At 39.2% G+C, this 23,432-nt stretch overlaps 2 protein-coding genes across 2 annotated transcripts in view; both read right to left on the bottom strand.

Moving 5' to 3' along the window:
• Positions 1 to 897: 897 nt before the first annotated feature.
• LOC141437793 (uncharacterized) lies at positions 898 to 14,026 on the bottom strand. The gene is made up of 14 exons (XM_074101307.1): positions 13,726 to 14,026; positions 11,789 to 11,917; positions 10,796 to 11,016; positions 10,355 to 10,504; positions 10,108 to 10,263; positions 9,874 to 10,008; positions 9,621 to 9,759; positions 9,340 to 9,521; positions 9,076 to 9,270; positions 8,515 to 8,760; positions 7,547 to 7,804; positions 6,768 to 7,007; positions 3,683 to 3,940; positions 898 to 2,733 (listed from the first exon to the last, which is right to left on the bottom strand). Exons 2-14 carry the CDS (start codon positions 11,907 to 11,909, stop codon positions 2,470 to 2,472), a joined length of 2,565 nt encoding a protein of 854 aa, XP_073957408.1. The 5' UTR covers positions 11,910 to 11,917; positions 13,726 to 14,026; the 3' UTR covers positions 898 to 2,469.
• Positions 14,027 to 16,418: 2,392 nt separating this feature from the next.
• Positions 16,419 to 23,432, bottom strand: part of bib (MIP channel family protein big brain) — a 142,089-nt gene continuing 135,075 nt past the window's right edge. Inside the window, exon 6 of the mRNA XM_074102057.1 lies at positions 16,419 to 22,836. Coding sequence (XP_073958158.1) covers positions 22,712 to 22,836 — 125 coding nt within the window. The 3' untranslated portion in view covers positions 16,419 to 22,711. The remainder of the gene's footprint in view (positions 22,837 to 23,432) is intronic.

Here is a 23,432-nt window from a genome sequence, read left to right on the forward strand (position 1 = left end):
CTGTTGAAATAATTATACAAAATACCAGCCATAATAACTAGTTGGTTACTACCTCGTTACCTGGGTACATATTTTTACATACAAAATATTTTATAAAATATCTTGAAAAATATTTTATCTTTTAGCACAATTTTATTAAAGTTTCCTGAGTAAAAAATGTAGTCTATTAAGCCATCAGTTAGATTACCAGAAAACATTGGACGTACATCGCGGACACGTATCTTTTCTTTTGACGATGAAACAAAAAAATTACAACGATGGAGCGCGTCAAAGTTAAGTGGGGGCCCGTTTCGTCGCGGACTTTTACTGGCTATTTAAAATTAAGAAAAAATAAGTGTTCAATGTTTTCTAATAATCTAACCGACGTAATACTTAATTAGAACTTGAGGACACAGCCCATTGTGCACAAGATAGGTGCGTAATAATTAGCTCTAGTACAGTCAAGGGCATAAATATTTACTTAATAATTCCACGTTTTTAACAGACATAAGTTGTATTAAATATAATGACCCGGATAACTCACGTCTTAAATCGAGTTTAGCTCGACATGTTTTGGGCTAATCCGTAGCCCTTCATCTCGTCGTTCGTCTTCGGCTACGGATTAGCCCAAAACATGTCGAGCTAAACTCGATTTAAGACGTGAGTTATCCGGGTCATTATATTTAATATGAGTGAGTCTCACGGTAGTTTGACATAAGTTGTATAAAAATATTTATTTATTTCTTAATCACTATTTAATATACAAAATATCAGGCATCACAAAACCTTTCAATAATATCGGACGTTACAACCTGAGGGCCAATTGCGTAACGTTTCTGTATACGAAAACTGACATTTGATTGTGATCACGAGTGTCATATACGTTCCGCAATACCGGGTGTGGCTTGTAACACGGGCAAATAATTAAAACATAGATAGAACTGGTCAAACTGAACAACATTAGTTCAGCGACTTTTAAAAATAATTCGTTTTTAGGGCTCCGTAGCCAAAATGTCAAAAACGGAACCCTTGTAGTTTCGCCATGTCTGTCTGTCTGTCTGTGTCTGTCCGTCCGCGGCTTTGCTCAGGGACTATCAATGCTAGAAAGCTGTAATTTTGCACGAATAAGTATATAGGTACCTAAGCTATGCCGACAAAATGGTAAGTACAATATAAAAACATTTTTTTTTTACAGTAGGTACCTACCTCCCATAGTCGTAGTGGGGGTGTTTTTTTTTCCCATCGAACCTTGTAGTGTGGGGTATCGTTGAATATGTCTTTTAAAACCATTAGGGGGTTGCTAAAACGATTTTTCGATTCAGTGATTCGTTTGCAAAATATTCAACATTAAAGTGCAAATCCGGAAGACCGGATGACCAAGTGGTCCTACGAAGCTTGAGGTTCCGGGTTCGATTCCCGGCCGGGGCAGATATTTTATCCATTGCCTAGTAAGTATCTATAGTACAAGCTTTGCTTAGTTTGGGACTAGGTCAATTGGTGTGAAATGTTCATCATATTTATCATTTATTTTTCTCCTCTAAAATCTAAACCGGTGGGTGGAAAAAATTGAAAAAAATCAGGATTGTAGTAAGTATATCAAACTTACAAGGATAACTATAACGGTTAAGTTTTCTTGAGAATTATTAGTAGTTTAAGAGTAAATAGCAGCCTAAGGTATAAAATATACATAAACTTGAAGGGTCCACGGAAAGAACGTGTCTAGTCACCTAAGCAACTTTTTGAGTTATAGCAGTTTGAAAGTATGTCATCACGAACAATTACTATGGTTACCATTTATTTAAAAGATAAAAAAATAGATTTTATATTGTTTTCAGATTATTTAATTCAGTGGTAAGTCATAGTACTTTGTGAGCTCTACATTTTGAGATTAAAATCTCAATTTTCAAAAAAAAGGTGACTAGACATATTCTTTGGAACTCACTTGGAATATTCCGTACAACAATATTACAATTACTATTTTTTTTTCGTAATGGCTACGGATTTTATTTTTATTACACTTTAAAATTTAAATCATGCGAAGAAGCAAATCGATTCCGAACAAATTGAATCATGACCTTTTAGTAATCAATTTAACTATTGATTTGGGCCGTCGACTCAGGCAGAAAGGGGAGGACCCTCGCTCCGAGTCATTTCTGGTGCAAAGGCTGTCCATAGCTATCCAACGTGGAAATGCCGCGAGCGTTATGGGCACCTTTGGGGCGGGAATGGCGAGGGGCGAGTTATTTGACTAGGTTATAGTTTTCTATTGTTATTATTATTATCTTCTTATTGTAAAATTGCTGTATATTTAACTACGATTTCCTAGACAAAAGTATAGATATGAACATGACAAAGGTTCCACCTTGGATCATGGTTCCATTTGTTCGACTGTACAATAAAGAGACAATACAATACAGAGTTGCGGGCAACAGCTACTAATTTGTGTGTACTTTTTCCACTCACGATAACTACTGGTTAACATGGTCTAAGTTATAAACCTAAAGGCCTTCTTATTACGTTCCATAAGGTAGCAGCTGCGCCAACAACAACAGGAATCGTGGTGGAGGCACCCGCTTCTGCGACCGCCGCGGCCGCCGCCGGACCGTACGCAGCTGTTGCCACGACTACACCCACTCCCCCAGCCACTGCGACGCCCAACGCCACCACCGAGCCTACCACCACACCCGTCACCTCTAGCCCAGACAGATGCCTACTATTCTTGTGGCGGTAGTATTCCATCTTTCCTTCCATTTTCTGAAAATCATAAAGGAGATAAAAAAACACGCTCATATAAAGTTATCTGGTCGTTGCTGTAGTGACGTCAAACACTCGCTGCCCGTGCTGCCAAGTCGTCGTTGGACTTGTCGACTGTCGTTAACTGCATGAGGAATAGTAACCAGTCATGTGGTAATAACTGCTTGTTTTATAAATTAATGTAGGTACCTAGTGGTAAAGAGAAAAACTTAAAAACTGCTCAATGAATTTAAGTTTAGTTTACCTTAACAGGATTATTTTTAATTCACTTGTGTTTCGGCGTGCAGAGTAAGACAGCCGGTGAAATTACTGGCACTTGAGGTATCCCATCTTAGGCCTCTAGGTTGGCAACGCATCTGCAATACTCCTGGTGTTGCAGATGTTTACGGGCGCTGGTGATCTCTTACCATCAGGAGACCTACTTCGTTTGCCACCCAGTCGAATAAAAAAAAACTTCTTACCCCAGACAGAACATCTATCTTATAAGTACGACTTTTTGCAAAAGCAAGAAAAAAAATATTAATTGAATCAAGCGTTACTTTGCGGCGGTCCATGTCAATGAACTTAAAAGTTAAAACATTACTGTCATATCTTTTTTGGCGTTTCTTGATATTAAGATAAGAGAAGGGATAAAATGATTAATTGAATGAGAATCAAACAATTGTTTTGAATTTAAAAGGCCAATCGATCAATACGACCAAGCGACTGATCCCTCAATAAGGGCAATAATAACATACGATAATATTCTAGTATCAGTTTGAACTGGTTAGACGACAGCTGACTTAGGTTACCTTTGTTACTTATTCTTAAGCTTAAACTTAGGTGTTAAGGCATTTTGAGCATTATGACTAATGCATTACGAGTGACGCGCATGATCATCGGTGTTGGATATTGACATCGTGTAGTTACCTCTAAAAGTGGGTAGACAACAGCTTACTTACTAACTTACCTCTAAAAGTAATTGCAAATAAAGGTCGTCTTCTTCATCATCTAATTCTCGTCGTTCATTTACCCTTTTTGCCAGGAACGCATATTTTCCTTCTACGCAAGCATTTCGCAGAAGTGAAAGCAGGCTTAAATCTTGCCATCGTAGGCCGGCACAGAGTACGTCCATACTACTACAGAATCCGTTAAAGACCTCATCTACTGCGTTTTCATTCATTGCCTCATTCCGTTCACGAAGACGATTGTAGCGACATAAAAGTTCCTGAAAATCATTTAAAATAATTTTGATACTTATGTACATAAAAAGTTGGAACTTACGCCAATGAGGATTTTTGTAAAGCGATAAACATCCGCTTTTCAAAGCCGGATAAGAAAAATTGCTATTTTAAAGCAGGACTCAATGAGGGCTATCGTTTTTTGTCTTTTGTTTTTGTTTTTAAGTGTGGCTTTCAAAGTCAGTTATTACGGGTGTGGAAACAAAGTTTAGATTAAAATCATATTTATTACACCTTAAAACCGTACCATAAAAATACCGAGCAACCAGTGTTGCGTAGTCCCGTTTTGTTCAGAAAAAAGGGAGGACAGAAGTTTCCAAAAGACAAAACTGTCTCAAAACACAGACATTCATTGCCCCGTAAACGCATAAGTAATTGCCACAATTAATTTCAGGTAATGCAAAATATTTACAAAATTATTCTTATTATAAATAAACCCGCGTAGCTCACCCAAAAACTATGAGATTTGTCATTTCGGAGACCTTACGCTACACTAGCGCCTCTAGCGATATGCGATAGCCTTCATTCAATTCAATTTTTGGGATAATAATGGCCCCATCGTAAAGCAGGGCTCACTGTTGACGGAACGCGCTTGACGGGCTAGTTGGCACTAAGTATCGTGAGGTCCGTTTGTGATTGGTTAGATAACTAAGTGAGCCAATCGCAAGCAAGACTGTAACGTTAAAAGACCTCAAGGTACTATCGCCATCTAATAGTAGATTGTTTAACGAGGGACTCAAACAAGCCATAATGACATGAGACTATAGAGTGTCATTATGGTTGTTTAGTCTCGCATTAAACACTACTTTTCACTTTGAATGCGAGGAAAAAAAACGACGTTCTGTACAAAACTAATTACAAACACGTTTTTACAACGTATGCTCGCTCAATGCGAGTTGGAAAGAAATCTGTTTAAAATTGAAATACGAGTAACAAAAAAATATATTCCGCAGTTTTAAATGAAAATTCTTTAATCCCTAGAGATTAATAAGGAGCTTTAGTACCGATATGCAGACTAAAATAACATTTTAAGAGCATGAGAAATGAATAGTCATTTGTGATACGAGGTTGGTAAGTAAGGTTTTACAAATGAGTTGACGAGTGATAAACCCGAGCCGCAAGGCGAGGGTTCTCATCGTCACGACGTCACGAGTTTGTAAAACCTTGCCAACCGTGTATCATACGACGTTTTTCAATACATTTGTGAGAAAATAGGCAATTAATAACACAAAATTGAAAATAAAAACAAAACAACGCAAAGTTTTTCAAAAATGGAACGTCCGTAATGCGCATGCGTAAGTTTTGTTTTTAATTATGTTAACTAAAATTATCAGGCAAAGATTCGACGCGTTCAGCCACTGCGATTTTTTCTAATAAATAAAAGGTGGAAATCATTAAAATCTGAGGTACTTAATTAAATTACAGTTTATAAATATTAATTACAATCAATTTTGCAAATTCATTACTTTCACATCGTCGATATTTTTTATTTTTGTTATTTAAAAACTCTTCGCTTGTAAACTTTTAAAATGGAGAACAAAAAAAAACTGTAAAAAAATCGCTCTATTGCGGTAAAATGAACTTACGAGCCATGTAGGTACGTTTTAGACGACCAGATGGCCTAGTGGTTAGAGAACCTGACTACGAAGCTTGAGGTCCCGGGTTCGATTCCCGCGTCGGGGCAGATATTTGTATGAAAAATATGAATGTTTGTTCTCGGGTCTTGGGTGTTTAATATGTATTTAAGTATGTATCTATCTATATAATTATATTTATCCGTTGCTTAGTACCCATAACACAAGCTTTGCTAAGCTTACTTTGGGACTAGGTTAATTGGTGTGAATTGTCCCGTGATATTTATTTATTTATATTTATGTATACCTACATCCTTTGAAAGTGAATTTTTCGAGCAAATGTATTGAAATAGTAGATTGATAAACAAGGGTTGTAATTGATCATTTACACTCGAGTTGAACACTGCTTTTCATCACAAATGCGAGGAAATAAAGAAAAACCATTATATAAATGTATACCTACGCAATTTGTATCAGAGCGGAAGAAAAAAAAAATTTTTTTTTAATGGTTCGCGCTCTTTGGCTTTGGCACATTCAGCCAACACTGGCCAGCAGCATTATGCCAGCATAGAGGTTTGGAGGTGAGTAACGCATTACAATCTCCTTGTTTACCAGTTCGTGAATACAAAGGAGCACCATTCGATTTTAAAATTTACTTACATCCCTAAAGATGTAAATCGAACTTACAACACGGATTTCAAGTTAAATGCAACCTACTTTCAGAGCTAAAGTGATGAAAAAGATATTTTGCCTGTCAAGAAATCCGCATTGGTAGGTACTGTCCAGTGCTGTCTTATACCCATACCGTACGTCGCAGTTAAGCGTAACCCCATGTTACAAGCAGATTAATTTTTCTGCGGCTTACTGTATGCACAGTTAACCAATTTGATCCCTAGGCCACAATAGAACCTTTCTATAGGAAATGTTATTTAACACCAGACATCGGTAAAATCGCAAATTAACGCCTGATTTGTCATTAGAACCACTGCTAGTACCTATAGTGTGTATTCAAGTTTGCAGTTGCCAAAAATCTGTGCTAACTTTGTAGCACTAGAAAAATATATGTATTTTTCACATTTTCATCTGTTTTTTCAACATATACGTTTTATAGATGTTTTTCAATGGACGTTGTCGTATATAAATATTTTTTTGCAATGATTTTACTATGATTAGTTTGTGTCTATGGTGGCCTAGGATTCCAATTGACTGTACTCCTTCCTCTTTAGGAAGAAATACATACCGATTCCATTTCACAGACGAATTCATCTCGCTCGCGGCTCTCACTTTTGTCCCGACGGTCATAGAAATAATTTATGGCGAGCTCCTTTACTTCCTCATGCTTAGCAGCCAGGTGATCCGGCCGCCAGAAGCCATTGTTGAAATTAAAGGAAGTTTGATAAGTTTCAAATGCTTCATTCATAGAGTTTCTGTTGTTGGTGGCGTTTTGCTCCGTGTGTGCGCTAAGATCGCATTGTACGACCTGTGCAGACAAAGAAGTCGTGAGTTGTTTCCTGGATTCTATAAATAGAACTTAAAAGTAGTACTGTTATCAGAAAATATTGGACATGTATTTTTTTTTGTCAATCACACAGCCCAGTACCACTACCATGAGTTTACAGTGACCGTACTCGATAGCGACGGCGTAAATTATTTGTAGAGGCGCTGTACAATTCTCCATACAAATAATTTACGCCGTCGCTATCGAGTACGGTCCCTGTAAGCTCATGATGGTAGTGGTACAGGTGTATACTCGTATAGGTAGCTACGCTATCTCCGCCGACGAGTCTCCACCTTAGTTTCATTCGCGGGGTTGTTGTAGCCATCCGGGAGGGTTGTTTTTAATACATACGTAAGATTTTTTTAAATATTTTTTATAACCTTTTTTTCAATATTTTTGTACACTAACGTCAATTTTAACAGTATTTTTAGGTGGCGGGTTTCAATTGTATTAATGCTATATTTGGTCGCCATGCAGCCAAAAAGGTTAAGAGCCGCTACGCTAGCCCTTATGACACTTACTTGTTCCAGTTGGGTGACGAAGTCGTCGTATTGATGCGTCGTAGGTTTGTTCCTGTGTTGGTGGAACGCGTGCGCGGCGTGGCGACGCGCATCGTCGTGCGCGGCGGCGAGGGCGGCGGCGCCGGCGCACACCCGCGGCAGCGCCCGCGCCAGCGCCGCGCTCGCCGCCGCTCTCGCCGCCTCCACCGCCGCGCTGTTGTTCGCTGTGTTCACCGCAGACAACCTCCTCAGGACGGCCTCGCTCCGCTCCTCCAGATCCTGTTATTTATTTATTTGTTCAGGAGAACCAACAGCTTATACACACAGTTTAAAAATAGTAGTAGATACGAATACGAGTACGGTCAGCATCAAAAGTAGCTGGTTACTTTTATATTTTATAGTTTCGCCATGTCTGTCCGTCTGTCTGTCTGTCTGTCCGCGGCTAAGCTTAGAGAACGTTAGTACTAGAAAGCTGTAATTTGGCATGAATATATATATCAGTCACGCCGACAAAGTGTTCTTATGTTTGTCACGAATAAATGTTTTCTTTCTTTCTTTTTTTAAACTTGGAAGATACCGTAGGTACACAATGGAAATCCTTAGAAAAATATTACCTACTTGATTTTTTCGTAATGGCTACGGAACCCTATCTTGGGCGTGTCCGAAACGCTCTCGGCCGTTTTCTTTTACTCTGTCACATTAACAAATTTGTCAATCTTGTATGGCGTCAGCCTCTGGCGTTGTACTTAGGTACGTGGCTGTTAAACGACAAATTACAAAAGTAACTGCTGACTGTACCTACAGCAAACAAAAATAAAAAATATATTTATAATGCTATTAACATCTACACTTTTATGCAGGTGCTGATGAAGTGACAGACAAGACAAGATTGTTTTTGTTAAACCACTATTTATAGAAAGCAGAGGTACTAGAGGAATATTTTCAAGGTCAGTATCTAGGTAAATCAATAGGTAGGCAAATGTTCTTACATTTGCTAACTGAGCGAGATCCGGGTCCGCAGCAGCCGACTCATCGTCCTCATCGCAGTTGAAGTACGTCATAGCGGTTTTTCGTGCGTCAGCTATCGTCGCTGACAGGTCAAGAGGATGCAAGCACAGCCCCTCCTGCTCCAGCTCTCGCACTACACCCTCAAATGACTCCTTAGCAGCTGCGATAGCCAAATCCAACCTGCGATCATTTATTTCAGCGTATTGGTCCACCAACGCATCCAATTCCTGCAAAATATTGTTGAATTTGCAACGCAGTCGGTATCAAAACAAATTTGTTTGTTAGGTAGGTAGGTATGTATGAACATAGAGTAGTTGGTCAAGATTTTTATTCGGGAAAGACACAGAGATCAAACGGCAGATCCAACGACAAAAAATATGGTGGGGAATAGTCAACGGCTGTAAAAAATTTACCGAACAATCAGGAGTTATGAGATAATGGAAACATTAAAAGGTATATAGGTAAAGTTACGAGTTGGGACTAAAGAGAACAGAGCGATTCATTTGCGACAGTAGTTAGATAGTAGTAGTAGTATACGGAACCTTCTCGAAGGCTGCGAGTCCCGGTAGGTCGTCCGCTCGGTCGGCCAGCGGCGGCAGCGGCAGTAGCGCGTCCCTCGCGGCGGCGGAGAGGCGCGCGCGCAGCGAGCCGCGGGGCAGCGCGCGCGCCGGCGCCGCCTCGACCACGCGCGCGCGCGCCGCCTCGCGCCCGCACAGCCACGCGGCGCGGGCCGTCGCCTGCAACGACAAGCGGGCGTCACACACTCGCGGGAGCGCCGGGGACGCAGCGAGCTGCGGGGTACGTACGCTCAGCACGGAGCGCGGCGTGGGCACGCGCGTGTTGAACTCGTCGAGGTAGGCCTGCAGCAGCACGGGCAGCTCCCGCGCCGCCAGCGGCCGCCCGGCCACGTGCTTCGCGCGCAGGTGCGCCGGCGCTAGCAGCAGTGGCACCAGCTCGCGCAGCGACTGCTTGAAATCGGTCTCCAGCTCTGGAAACAGTCGACTGATTTAGCAACGCTATCACTTCGGCCGTCGAGCTGCGCTCGCTACGGCAACGACGTCAACAAACGCGACACTGAGCGTAGTACCGGAGAGCTTTCCCTGGAAGTTCGGATTGTTGGCAGCGCACAGCCCCGGGTGCGGCATCAGGAAGCAGCTCATGTCCTCGAAGCTGGCCGCCAGCCGCTGACGGATGTCGCGCGACTCCCGAGGATGCTCCTCCTTGACCTGCTCCAGAAATATATTTCTGTACACGATTATAATAACGTACCAAGTACACGATCATAAGTACCGAGCACCAGGAGTTCATAAATCTCAGGTCGCTGGTAGTGCGGCGCCGACCTGCAGCTTGTCGCGCAGGTAGCGCGCGCCGCCGGCCGCCCCGTACGCGCACTCGTAGGGCGCGCTCCAGTCGCGCAGCAGCAGCCGCAGCGCCGCCAGCCCGCCGCCGCCCGCCGCCGCGTACTCCGTGAACAGCTGACACGCAAACATGTCAAAGTTATAAACTCGCCTTTGCTCATAGCGTAGCACGCACCGTGTCTCTATATGGCCGCAGGCGGCTGCCCCGCCACACACCTGCAGATGCTGCAAGTCGTCCTCCCTGATCTTCTGCGAGATGTTGTAGACCTGCGTGGAGGCGAGCAGCGTGGACAGCGCGAAGATCATCGAACAGTCGCGCAGCGAGCTCTGTTCGTCGAAGGAGCCCTGCGTGTCCATCAGCAGCACCGCCACCTGCGGAGGACACGAGAGGTCAGTGCCGGCTCAGCCCCGCAGCGCTGGCCCCCGCAGCACTGGAGGTTGATTACAGCTGAAGTTCGGGAACCTTCTCTCCGGTGGGCAGCGTGACGGGGAAGGGCTGCGACCACAGCACGATGCCCGTGGTCTCGCGCGCGCTACCGCCGCGCCAGCTGAATCCGCGTAGCGGCTCCTCCTCTCCGCCCAGCCAGTCGTCTCCCGAGGGCTCATCGCCCGTCTGTAAATACACCGTAGAGTACAGTCACCTGTATTAACATCTGCCACAGCGGAGCGTACAATAATATCTGACACGTCCTCACGACGTTTGTCACGCTGGTGACACTGTAAGGCTGTTGACTGGACGACAGCGGGCGGGCAGCGGAACGACAAGCGTGTTTGATGTTCAATGTGAGGCTGAAACGCTTACTGTGAAAACGCTTGCCGCGCCGCTGCTTGCCAGCATCCAATTGGCAGCATCGTCGTGGCCGGAGCGCATTAGGGCTAGAACGTGCCGCGCGCGGGTACATACCTCGGCGAGTGAGTAGAGATAGCGCAGCATGAAGTCGAGCAGGAAGGACTTGCCGCCGCGGAAGGCGCCAGCGACGCTGACGAGCGCGACGGGCCGCGCGGCGCCGGCGCGCGCCACCAGCCGCGCCAGCGCCGGCGCGTCCACCCGGAACTGCTGCCCCGCCTCCGAGGGCCCACAAGACCACACTATGGGGACGCCGTATCCAGACTCCAAACACAATTCTAGGAACAGTAATTTAAATTTATGAAAGCTTATACCATAGGCATTTTTGTTTTTAAAATCCAATATAACAGGTTAATAAACAACTTGACTTTAGCAAAATAATAGAGGTACTTATGGTGTTCCCTTCTTTCACAGACAGAAATTTCATAGAATTTGGTTTCGCAGAAAATGTGTTTCATATACTTGTATTTTTACTTCGAATAATAATTTTATTTCAACGACTATTTACTTGAATGAAACATATTTAATTGAATAACTATGCAATAAATTTTATAGTATCATTTTATTATTTATCAAACTTACTTATCAAATTGTACAATTATTTTTTAACAAGTATTATTTTTTCGGTAAAATGTAGGTATTAGAAAAGATTAGAAGTCTATCTGAAAAGTTGGTTAGGTTAGAACAGTGACCCCGTCGAAATGACTCGCTACGAGAAAAGTAGATTAGGTTAGGTAAGAACTGCGACCACATCAAAAAACGAATTGCGTGTTTTCTTGGTAAAAAGTTTTATTTTAACTAAATAATATGAGAATAATTCATAATATTTGATTTGTTATTCTGTGATATCAATATCTAAATAAAAAAATATAAGAACCTATCTGTAACAAAAGTCAATGATTACAATTTCTAAAGTAATTGTTCTGCGTATTGATATTTTATGAAACGATAATATTAGAAAAAAAATCTGTTTAACTAAATTCTATTAAAATGATTTCTATAAAACAACGTACAACCATCATGTAGGAAGCAATAAATAGAGGTTCTTACTATAATCTTCGGATTCACAGTGATCCAGGCTTTCAAGTGATCCAGGATCGCCGGCACCAACCGCATTGTCCGCGGCTTGCTCTGACTGCGGCGATTTAGCCCCGTGTTCACTTGTTGCCATCTTTAGATCTAAAATTGAAGTGCACAATTTAAAAAAACCACATTTGACTAAGGTGTAGAGTTTGTGAAGTTAGGCCTTGTAGAGTTAGAGAGTGTAGAGTTAAGCTTATCTCTACTTGAGATAAAGCAAGGAGCCACATATTTTGTCTTAACCCCCTAACGGCCTTGTAGAGTTAGAGCGTGTTAAGTAGAAGCTTGGCTCTACATGAGATCTGATAAGTAAATTTTTGACAGTGTGAGTTATATTGGTGTCGTCTTGGCAACATTTTACATGAAAATGTTTTTGGTAGGATTCCTTTGTTAAGTAATAACATGCGATATTACCTATCTGTGAAAAGGCTCGACTATGCCGTTCTAATGACATATATCGAGTATTCCCTGGTTAAACCCAACCCAAATTTGAACTTCTACATAGAGTGTTCTTTTTTTAACAGAAAATTATTTCGTGTTATCGGGTTTGACCACGCAACCCGCGCTATGCATATAGCACAGGAAAAATGGCATATTTTGGCGGCAAAATATTTTATTACATCAATGAAACTTTGTTTATAACTTTTATAGAACAGTCTAAAAATCACTTATCAACAATAGTTTCTCAATGTGGATGTGATGGTTTGCTCTCAGTGGTTTTGAGAAAATAAAAATATTTTGTTTTCTATGTTTCCAACAAACTCCCTTCATATCTCGCAAAATATTGATCCTAAAAAGTTACATAGAAAATGACACCTCACTCAGTTTGTAAAATTTGCGTTTTTTAAACGTTGGCCCCTGCCCATACCCCCTGGGAGAGGGTAGGACGCCTAAATTTTGGTAGGACTCGGCAAATCCTCATTTCTAGTGCCAAGATAAAAGTTATAAACAAAATTTTATTGATGTACATGTTTTGCCTCCAAACTGTCTGATGTCTTGTTTTACCTTTGCTAATATGTCGGCGGGCGATCGTAAAATCGGCGTCATTTCACGATATGCCTAGGAACTTCGTGATCTGGCGGATTTTACGATCGCCCGCCGACATATATAGCACAAAAGTGTAGTAAAATTGAAGAGTGATGTATTATCTGGCATAATTTTTTTCCGTTTTTTAAGAGCTAAAAACACGTCAACTAGATTTAAAAAAATTGCATATTTTTTCTGGATCAATTGGTGTAAAAAACCAAATACATTTAAGTTCAGTTGTATTAGTCTACTCTGGAGGCACAGAATGAGTATGAAATGTAGAGGTAAGTAGGACAAAACCCTACAATTAAAAATTGTATTAGCACACACATTAACGCCTTATTAAGTATAAGTTTTAATCCATACTTAATATTATAAATGCGAAAGTGTCTGTGTTTGTGTATTTGTATGTTTGTCTGTCTTTCACGTCGAAATGGAGCGATATCGACGTGATTTTTGGCATAGAGATAATAGTAAGTGTATGGGCCAGAGAGTGACATAGGCTACTTTTTATCCAGGAAAAATGCACAGCTCCCGCGGGAATAGCGCGCGATAACGGAATTCCGCGCGGGCGAAGCCGTGGGCAAAAGCTAGTAAAGTAGATATAAATAGACTAGGTATTCTTGGTCATTTAACACCTTATAAGCCCAAACACGTACACGGCTAACTTCCGGCTTCATCGTCCGATTAACTAGATGGTAGGTAGGTACCATATTATTGTATCAAATTGTCATAAATCAGAACTAAGTAGGTATGCATAATGCACCTGATTGAAAAATCAAGTAAAAGATTCCATTACCTACATACATTAATACGAGTCAAACTCTTAAAGCGTGTTACGAGTAAAAGAGCGAGGAGACGTCGTCAAAAAGAGAACTTACGTTTTATAGGCGTTGTCAAAAATGGCGCTGCACTTCTCGACAAATGTTCAGCCACGTTGATTTCTTCACAATACACTAGGTACCTATATCTATGGTAATCTGTTAGCTTTCCACTATATTTTGTATGTAGTTAATAAGGTACCTACTATTAACGTTAAAGTAAACTCCGTATATCAACTTCTTCACTAAAAACGTTAAAAGTAAAATAAAAAGTGTATAAAACCAGCAAAGCGACCAGCCACGGCGTAAAATGAAAGAAAAGTAAGATTGTTAAGTAGGAAAGGTTTATTTATAGACATGTGAAACACCGTCGAGTTTGTACATCAGTGTTGCCAGCACCTTAAAATCACTAATAAATAACTTCTTATTTTCGTTATTTTTAATCTTAAAAATAATTATTTATTAGGGTTAAATGATTGTAAATAAATCAACTTCCTTGTTGTTTGTTTCAAAGGAGTTCCTAAATTAAACTACTTCTTATCTCTAAATTGGTCGATTAGGAGGGATTAGTTTAATACATGAAAGTCCACCATCCAGTTGTGTCATTTTGTAGGTATAGTAAAGTTTGAATAACTAACAAATTATTTAATAATTTTGAATATATATAAAATTAAACTGAAAAGAAAAAAAAGTATCCAGAAATTTCTTCGCAAGTATACCATAAAGATGCAAAAGTATAGAAATTTTAACAGATGGCATCACCGCTTAGTAATAAAAAAACACCCGATATCTTATCTGTACCAATTTATAAATTGCATGATATATGCGTCGCCACTGTCGTCTAATCGCTACAAGATTGTATTAGTTCCAAATTTGGCCACTTGCTTCGGTAAGTTTGCATTACTTTGCATTGCGAACAAGGGAAGTCCTTGATAGAATGCGAGCAGTGTTGCCACTGTATAATACGTACAAAGACTCGGGTAATTTAATTGAAATGGGAATTCCCCGATTTTTTAATTTTATTTGACTGTCACGACTGTCATTATTTAATTGTGCCATTATATTGTATTTCGATCCAATTTATGAAAAGTGTAAACAAAGACTCCATTTATCCGACCATAGACATTCAATGATGTGAAAACCTAGAACCTATTGCAAAATAATTACTAATCTGTTCAGTAAATCGATTAATTTATTATTCAATAGATCAAAGTGTTTTTGTGTATTTTATTATTTACAATACTTGATTTCATTCCAAAGGCTGTTTATTCAATTATAAAAGCAGTAACTATTTTTTAATTTTAATAGATTTTTTAAATGTCAAATTTTCCACTTAGTCTAGTCTATGCTACTCAAATGCTACTACAGATTATATACACATGTTCAATCAAGAAATAACGTCAGATTTTGACGAAGATTTATCAAATGAAAAATAAATATTGAAATCAAGTGTTGTTGTTTTTTTAAAAAAATATGGCTCTGTCCATTGGAGGACAATTTTGCCAGTGTCTAGTAGGTTTTGCCGTTGTACGGTAAAAAAAATCTAGAAAACGAAATATGAGAGGTAATGGTGGATGAACGATGACAGCGAGGTGCTGAAATCAAGTGAATTTTGGTGAAAAAAGTGACATCTAGTTAAAAGACACGAATTATAGATAAATGTGTCATTGATTCGATTCAGTGAGTGTTTATACAAGAATTTTGATGAAATCGTTTTGTTAACACTTAATAAATTGGATAGGCATAACGTATAGTTATGTTTGTTATGCCACGACGATCTTGCGAACCGCTCTAACGATTTCTGTGAAAATCTTCTGTTTCGATGTTTTCAGCCTTATATCTACTACCTTGTTCTTAGTGAACACATACACAAACAAACACACACTTGCTGATCTCCTAAGGTGCCCTACGCGTGCTAATACTTAGTACGTAGGTATTAAGATTTATTTTTGGAGTCTTTTTGTATTATTTATTTCAACTCCAAATTTTGTTACTTTTACGGTCATCCCGTAAAACCCATATCGAAAATGGATGCACAGAAAAACCAGAAAAATAAGACCAGCGCTGGGAATCGAACCCAGGTCCTGGGCATTCCGTGCTGATGAGATGTAGCGCAGAGCAGGTTGACGTAAGCGTATGTGGAAGCAGGGTCAACGGAGGCAGTGGCTGCATAAATAATGCTCCTGGTTGACTCAACGGTGTATGGTAAGCGGTTAGTTCCGATGGGGTGCTGAAAGTTTCGCGATTAGGGCTACAGCATAGATGTCGATGGTGTCGCTGCTTAAGTGACTAAATAGCAAACAAACAGGCTGAGATATGTGGTGCATAGGCGAAATTCGTGTCTGTACCACTGTCCAGTGGTGGTGTAGTGGTATAGCACGTGGCACGGAATGCCGAGGACCGGGTTCGATTCCCAGCGCTGGTATTATTTTTCTGGTTTTCCTGTGCATCCATATTTCAGTTTGTATTTTCGATATACGTAGGTATTACAGGTATTAGTATACATTTCAAACATTTTTGTAACAAAGTCACTCATGTCTCCTAAGCTAATTTCTGGGCCAGACTACACTAGATAAGTAGTTGATTGACCCATTTGTCTCTGTCGTATGCCTTCTTGATCAGTGTAATCCACCCCCTGCCCTAGAACGAAAACACCCGTCTAGGCACCCCGTGCCAGCGGCAAAGGGGCCATTATGCCCCATACCTGCAGCGAACGTGTTAATAGGAAAACATTCAGAAATAAAAATAAAGCATTTAGTTTCCAGTATTTATTTACAGTCCCAAATATTTTAATCTTAGGTAGGTAGCAATTTGGTTTAAAATCTTATCCATTTTACAAATTTACTTAGGTTATCTTTTACAAACATAGAATTGGGTCAACAATATCAACATACATTTATTGCTGTTGTGGATTTAATTTTTAACTGTGGATTGGATTAAATTTTAATAATAAAGAGTAAAGTTAAGTGAGGCAACCCATTCAACTCGCTTTCCTCATAGGTATACATAAATAAAGTATTAGAATAAAATAATGAAATGCATTAAAGTGGCAACAATTACTTTTATTTATTTTTAATATTTCATCAAATTACTTGTACTGTGTGTTTGCACATATTTTTTTTATAATTTTGACTTGTGGTAACTTAACTGTAGCTATAATGATTTTCATCTCATTTGGCTGTCAAAATTAGAATATTAATTATAGACTAGTAATGAAACAATGAAGGCGTTTCGTCGATTTCACTATAGTTATGTAGTACGCCATCGAGCACGTACAGGCTTCCTCTTAGAATGGAAGGGCTTGGGCTATAGTTCCCATGCGGGCCTTGTTTGGAGCAATGCACACAAACCAATCAGCTGTTAGACTGGTAACCAGCAGGGCTACTACGAAACTCGCAACTCGAGGTTCGCATCGTGCGGTCCCTCTGACACTTATACTATTTAATACGAGAGCGATACTAAATAATAAAGTTCCGTATTAATGGACATAAAGCCGTGGTGGCCTAGTGGTTTGACCTATCGCCTCTCAAGCAGAGGGTCGTGGGTTCAAACCCCGGCTCGCACCTCTGAGTTTTTCGAAATTTACCACGAGCTTTGCGGTGAAGGAAAACATCGTGAGGAAACCTGCACAAATCTGCGAAGCAATTCAATGGTGTGTGTGAAGTTCCCAATCTGCACTGGGCCCGCGTGGGAACTATGGCCCAAGCCCTCTTGTTCTGAGAGGAGGCCTGTGCCCAGCAGTGGGACGTATATAGGCTGGGATGATGATGATGATTAATGGACATGAAAATATCATTCACTTAATAAAATAATTGATTGACACTTTGGATGCTGGCGTTTTTCGCTTGAGTTCCTGCTTTTTTCGATGGAAATACATTATAAACAAAGATAATAACTTTATTAAATTTTACATGTCAAGTTATTAAAATTAAAAGAAATACACAGTCATAATCAGTCAAATAAACCGCCCCGCGTCATACCTGGTGCAAAGGTGGCCAAATTATAAACTATGTATAATATCTGTATTTAACACTTTTCACAATGATATGGCTATGAGTGATTTCTCAGTTCTTAACCATAAATGATAAAATCTGGGGTTAAACCGAATCTACAAAACGGCAACGGTTAGGACAGTTAATTTTGTCGGATGTGTGGGCCTGTTTCACCATTTTCCGTTAAGTTCCTGATATTGCACTTTTCAGGTTGTTACTTATATCTCTGATGCAGTGCCTGTCTATACTTATAATTACTATGGTTTCACAGATATATTTGACACTAACCATTACCATTAAACCATTAGGTTTAGCTGAAATGAAGTTTTAGGAATCCGGAAAAAACCCGTGGTATTTCTCAAAAATAATATCGTGATCATAATTACGTTGTATGAAGCTTGCAAAATTACATACCTCTACATAGACTTAGCGATAAACATTTCGGAATTTCACATGGATCCTATGGGAATATCGGGATTAAAAGTAACCCATGAGCTATCGCAGAAGTTCCGCTATCTACATACCAAATCTCATACCAATTCATCCAGACGTTTTAGCGTGAAGCATACACACACGTTCATTCATACACTTTTGCATTTGTAATATTAGTAGTAAGATAATTTCACCGTCGGGTCGTCTATAAATTACGTCACACATTTAGGGGCTAAGTATGTATGTAAACTCTACATTGTACCTATAAAAGAAAATAAACATAACACAATTGACAAACTTTGAGATACTTGTACTTGTACTTCTAAGTCAGGTGGTTTGTGACGCAGAACCAAATAATTGCAAATACGGGGGCTGAAATGGTCAAATTAGTGTGACGTACCTACCTATTTTATGGATGGCCGGGTCAATCAACTTTTTTACCAACACTAATCTGTCCGCGACATTTTTCAAACAATTGCAGATTTTTGTAAGTAAACATGTTTTTTCAGTAATCTAATAGATGGTGTACATGATACATGCCATCCTACGTAAGTTCAACCTATTAAACCGTGAAGTATCTTGTTGGAAGTACGATTTTTTGGTAACGCCAGAGATAATTTTGGTAACGCAGGAGATGCCCAAAGTGTCGGTAAAATAGTTGATTGGCCCGGCCCCCAACTTATCAGACAGTGGTGAAACAGGTCCTAAATGTGAATAATTAAAAACAGTACTTAAATAATACAATTTCTCTACCCTACTTATTTCTAGTAAGTCTTTAAATTATGTTGGCACAGAGTTAAAATAAAGTCAAGGAATCAAAACGTGGAAGCAACATTATGGCACAGAGTCAACATTGGTTTTTAGGTATTTCTATAATAGAAAAACTATTTAGTTAATAACAGTTTTAACAATTACATACATTTTCAGGATTATATTTGGTCCTCATTGCCAAAATTATTTCTTAATCTAGCTAGATTATTATTTTACATATTCGTGCAAATATTTCACTTTAAAAATGTAGGTATCATTACTTTTTGTAAAATGAGGATTTTACTTTTTTTATTAAAAATAAGTAATAATATTTAGGTACTTTTATGGAGAAAAAAAAGACCTTAGTTTTTAATGGGTTTAGTATTTTTTGATACAGTTTAAATGTCTCGTCACTAATCCGAAAAATAAACATTGTACGGAAAGTTAGTTAAATTTTTAAGTAGTTTCATTACAAAAAGAACGCTACGACATGTGCCTTTAAAAGGCGGGTACATACCGTTTTTCGCAACGCCGGCAAAACACCAGCAGTCCAAATGGTGCTATGGGTGTCCATGGGCGGTGGCGATCACCTATTACTGAATTATAAGAAAAACCAAAAATTCCCTCATTTTGAAAAAGTAAGTCGTACATTTTAAAGAGAAAACGCTTACTGTATACATTATTTATATAAATACATGTAAACATATGTAGGTATGTATTTACTCGCTACTAGAGCCTAGTTGGTCCTTCGAGCCGGACAGTGTAGCGACTAATTTCATACAAAAAATACTAAAACACAAGAATATATATAGTAAAGCCTAACTTGGTAACTATAGTCAATAAAATAAAAATAATTCGTCGTTACAAATGTATATTCCATTTTTACTTGTTTAGGTACTTCTAATTCGTTCAATTTATTTATCTCTGAAATACCTACTTACATCATTTTTGGTGCATTGATTCTCGTCTATGATCTTATGAAATTAACTATATTGAGAACCTAAGCTTTTTATTTTATTTACCCAATAAATTTATTGTTAACGCAATTAATTTTAAGAGAAATTCAAGAAATTTCATCCAGCTCGGATACTATTAGCTCTCTTAGATCATAAAGTCTATACCTACATAGTTTCGTTAGAAGTTAATAATAATCTTGTAACACTTAGTTACTTACAATTTACACTTACAAGTTCCTAATTCGTTGCAATCATATGATAACAAGTATTTAAATTTAATAAACAGACATCATTGTCAGCCTAAAGACTTTCATTACTGTATAGTAATAGCATGTCTATGGTAATCGTAGGTACGCACAAGGACTTTAATTTATGAGCCAACATGAAACCATTTCACAGTAAACGTCATAGTGGCATCGCATCATCATTATCATTATTCATTATTAGGAAAATCGTTATGACTTTTCCTTTGAAAAGGTTCCATAGTGGCTCATGAATAAAGTCCTTTTGACCATACAGGAGAGCTACTACGACATTCGAAACTCGAAGTTCGTATGTTACCGCCCCTCTCACTCTCATATTAAATAATATTATAGTCAACGGCCGTTTTGAAGTCAATCCTGACACATTGCAAAACTATGAAGTTTCTTTATATAAACAATATGAATCATAGAAAAAAATGCAATGTTTGCTTGTTGCGTGCGACAGAGTAGTTAGTATAGCATTTTTTTTTCAATGGTTGATATTAACCATAATCGGGAAGTTCATAGTTGTGCATTGTATCAGGTTCAGGACTGACTTCTTATCTTAGCGGCCGGCGGCACGGCAAGGTACGAAGTTCGAATTTTGCACTTCGATATAGTTTACAAGCAAAAAGATAGGTAATAGATTAATGTTTCGTCGTCGCACTCCCAAAGTAAAATTGTATGCAAAACTATTATATTTATGATACTTTTAGCTTCCCTGACGTCTGTGTTAAGAGCAACTTACCTTTTGTAATTAATATTACAAAAGATACCGTAGTAGGTATGTGCTTACATAATTATACTTATTTTAATAATGATTTAATGAATATGATAACAATAGACAGTTTTTTTACACTGGTTTCAAATTAGCTTTATGATTAACATTGATTTTGAAACAGTGATGTACCATCAGCCAATTAAGTGGTCTATCAATTTTTAAACAAGGTCCTATCAATTGAATATGTCGCTTAAGTCGAACTTTCAAGTTGACAGACACGTCTATTGGCATTGTTGTTTTATGACATGCAAACGATTATCAACTTTAAGGGTGGTAGACCACATATTTGGCTGATGGTACCAGCGATGTACCTACATATATTTTTAGTTGAGCAACTCTTTGTTTTGACAACCGACAACCCTAGAGGTATCATTAGGCCCTATTTCAACAACGTGACAGCGACTGGTGACAATGGCAATTCAACTACGTTGCAGATTACATTAGTTTACAACAGATTCTACAATCGTGATTGACAACTGATTCCTCCTGAGGCCGTATTTCCTAAAGTTTCTGACGCTCGCGTTCGCAATCAAATGATAGATTTCGCATACAAAAACTGTCATTTGGTTGCGATCGCGATCGTCAGAAAGGTTAGGCAATACGGCCTCTGGTCTACCAACTTGACAATCAATTGTCAGTGATATAATGTCGCATCGCATGACAATGGCGAGTGACGATTATTTAATAATGAATTTAATGACAAAAACAAAAATGAAACAAGAATTATTTTTCCTAGTCGATATATTTGTAGCTCTGTCGCTAACTCTTGTAACATGAGATTAAAACTGTGTCAGTTAGGTATCTACAGTACACATTTTAGGTTTACAATGTTTAATTTGTGCTTTATAAAAACATTCGGCAGTTATTCTTACAATTGATTTGTTCTTTATAAAATAGGAACGCAGCCAACAGTGATACAAAAAGCACATTTTCGAATATCATTGACAGGTACTATATACTATATGGTATTGAGTGTCGAAGCACTGATTTCCTAGCCAGTAAGAATGAGTGAGTATGGGCTCCCACACAAAACTACGATGCGATGCAATGCGACGCCGCATCGCAGAAACTAACGATGCGAATTGGTGCTATGCGATTTCGTGCGGCAAAGCGTCTGTGCATGTCACCATACTAATAAACATCATATCGCAGGAATTCGCAGGAATGCGCGATGCGAATCAGGTCAGAAGTTTTTGCGATGCGTCCTGCGAGCTCGCAGATTTTTGCGATGCGTTGCGAATCCGCAGTTTTGTGTGGGAGCCCTATGACATGCGGTACTACACTCTTCCAGCTAGCAATATTTCCTGAATTATGACGTCACGTTGAAATAGGAACATAGTAATAGTAGTGGTTGATTGTTGCCTATTTCACTGCAGAGTTGTCAAACTTTATGAATGGATAGTTATAATTTAAAATAGTGTTGCGTTTAATTTATTTACGAAGCTATTTGATGTACAGCTACTGAATTTCAGTTGTTACATTGTGTTCACAAAACATTTTTTGAAATAGGCCACCCGCCGAGTATCACTTCGATTCTTCAACGGCGTGGTGTATCACTTTATTATTTACAATCAGTCAGTTAATTTTCAAACGTGTCCACGTCCAAGCATATTGTATCCATAGCTTGAGTTAGTATCACATACAAGTTCAGCATCATGCCTAAAATATCACTTTAACCGTGTTTTAGTTCAGCGTTAATGGCTAGAGTATCACTTTAACCGCGTTTTAGTTCAATAATCATGGCTATAGTATCACTTCAACCGTGTTCAAGTTCAGCACTCATGGCTAGAGTATCACTCCTAAATTCAGCGCTGATGGCTAGAGTATCACTTGAGTGTCATAGTGAGTTCAGACGTCGAACAGCAGCGCTATGTTGTGCTGCGAAGCGCGTCGCTAGTAGTGCTCCGGGGGACGGTAGTTGGAGCGCGAGTAAGTGCCGTACGCGCTGTCTTCGGAGGAGAGCGGGCCGCGGCGGCTACCGCTGTACAGGGAGTCCCGGCGCTCCTGCACTGCCGCACCTGAGGGAGTTTTTCAATTGTTTAAGAAAAAAATACAGTCGAACATAGAACCTCCTTTTTTGAAGCCGGTTAGAAATACTTAAAATACACATCCTACTATATATATAAATATAAAATTATAAACGCGAAAGTTTGTATGGATGGATGTTTGTTTGGATGTATGTTCGTTACTCTTTCACGCAAAAACTACTGAACGGATTTCCATAAAATTTGGCATACAGGTAATATACATCCTGGATTAACATATAGGCTACTTTTTATCCCGATATTCCCACGGGATAGGAATAAAATCTTGAAATAACAACCGTTGGGTTAAGAGTCTTGAAATTTTGGACAGTTGTTCTTACCAGAACCTCAATGAAGCCCCGATATAAATTTTGAATTTCCCAGGGGAATTTTGTAAAATCTCAGAATTTCAATTGTAACTACCACATCGAATAGTTTACGCGTGCGAAGCCGTGGGTAAACTCTAGTATCTCATAGGCATAAATATTCTGGTAAATGGTAGTTTATTCCATCTGTCGTCGAATCAAATAGAACAACCACAAACTTTCGCATTTGGGTAGTTCTATGAGCGTTTCAATCGCTGTTCTATA

Source organism: Choristoneura fumiferana, chromosome 18, assembly GCF_025370935.1.
Source record: "Choristoneura fumiferana chromosome 18, NRCan_CFum_1, whole genome shotgun sequence".
Lineage (NCBI taxonomy): Eukaryota > Metazoa > Arthropoda > Insecta > Lepidoptera > Tortricidae > Choristoneura > Choristoneura fumiferana.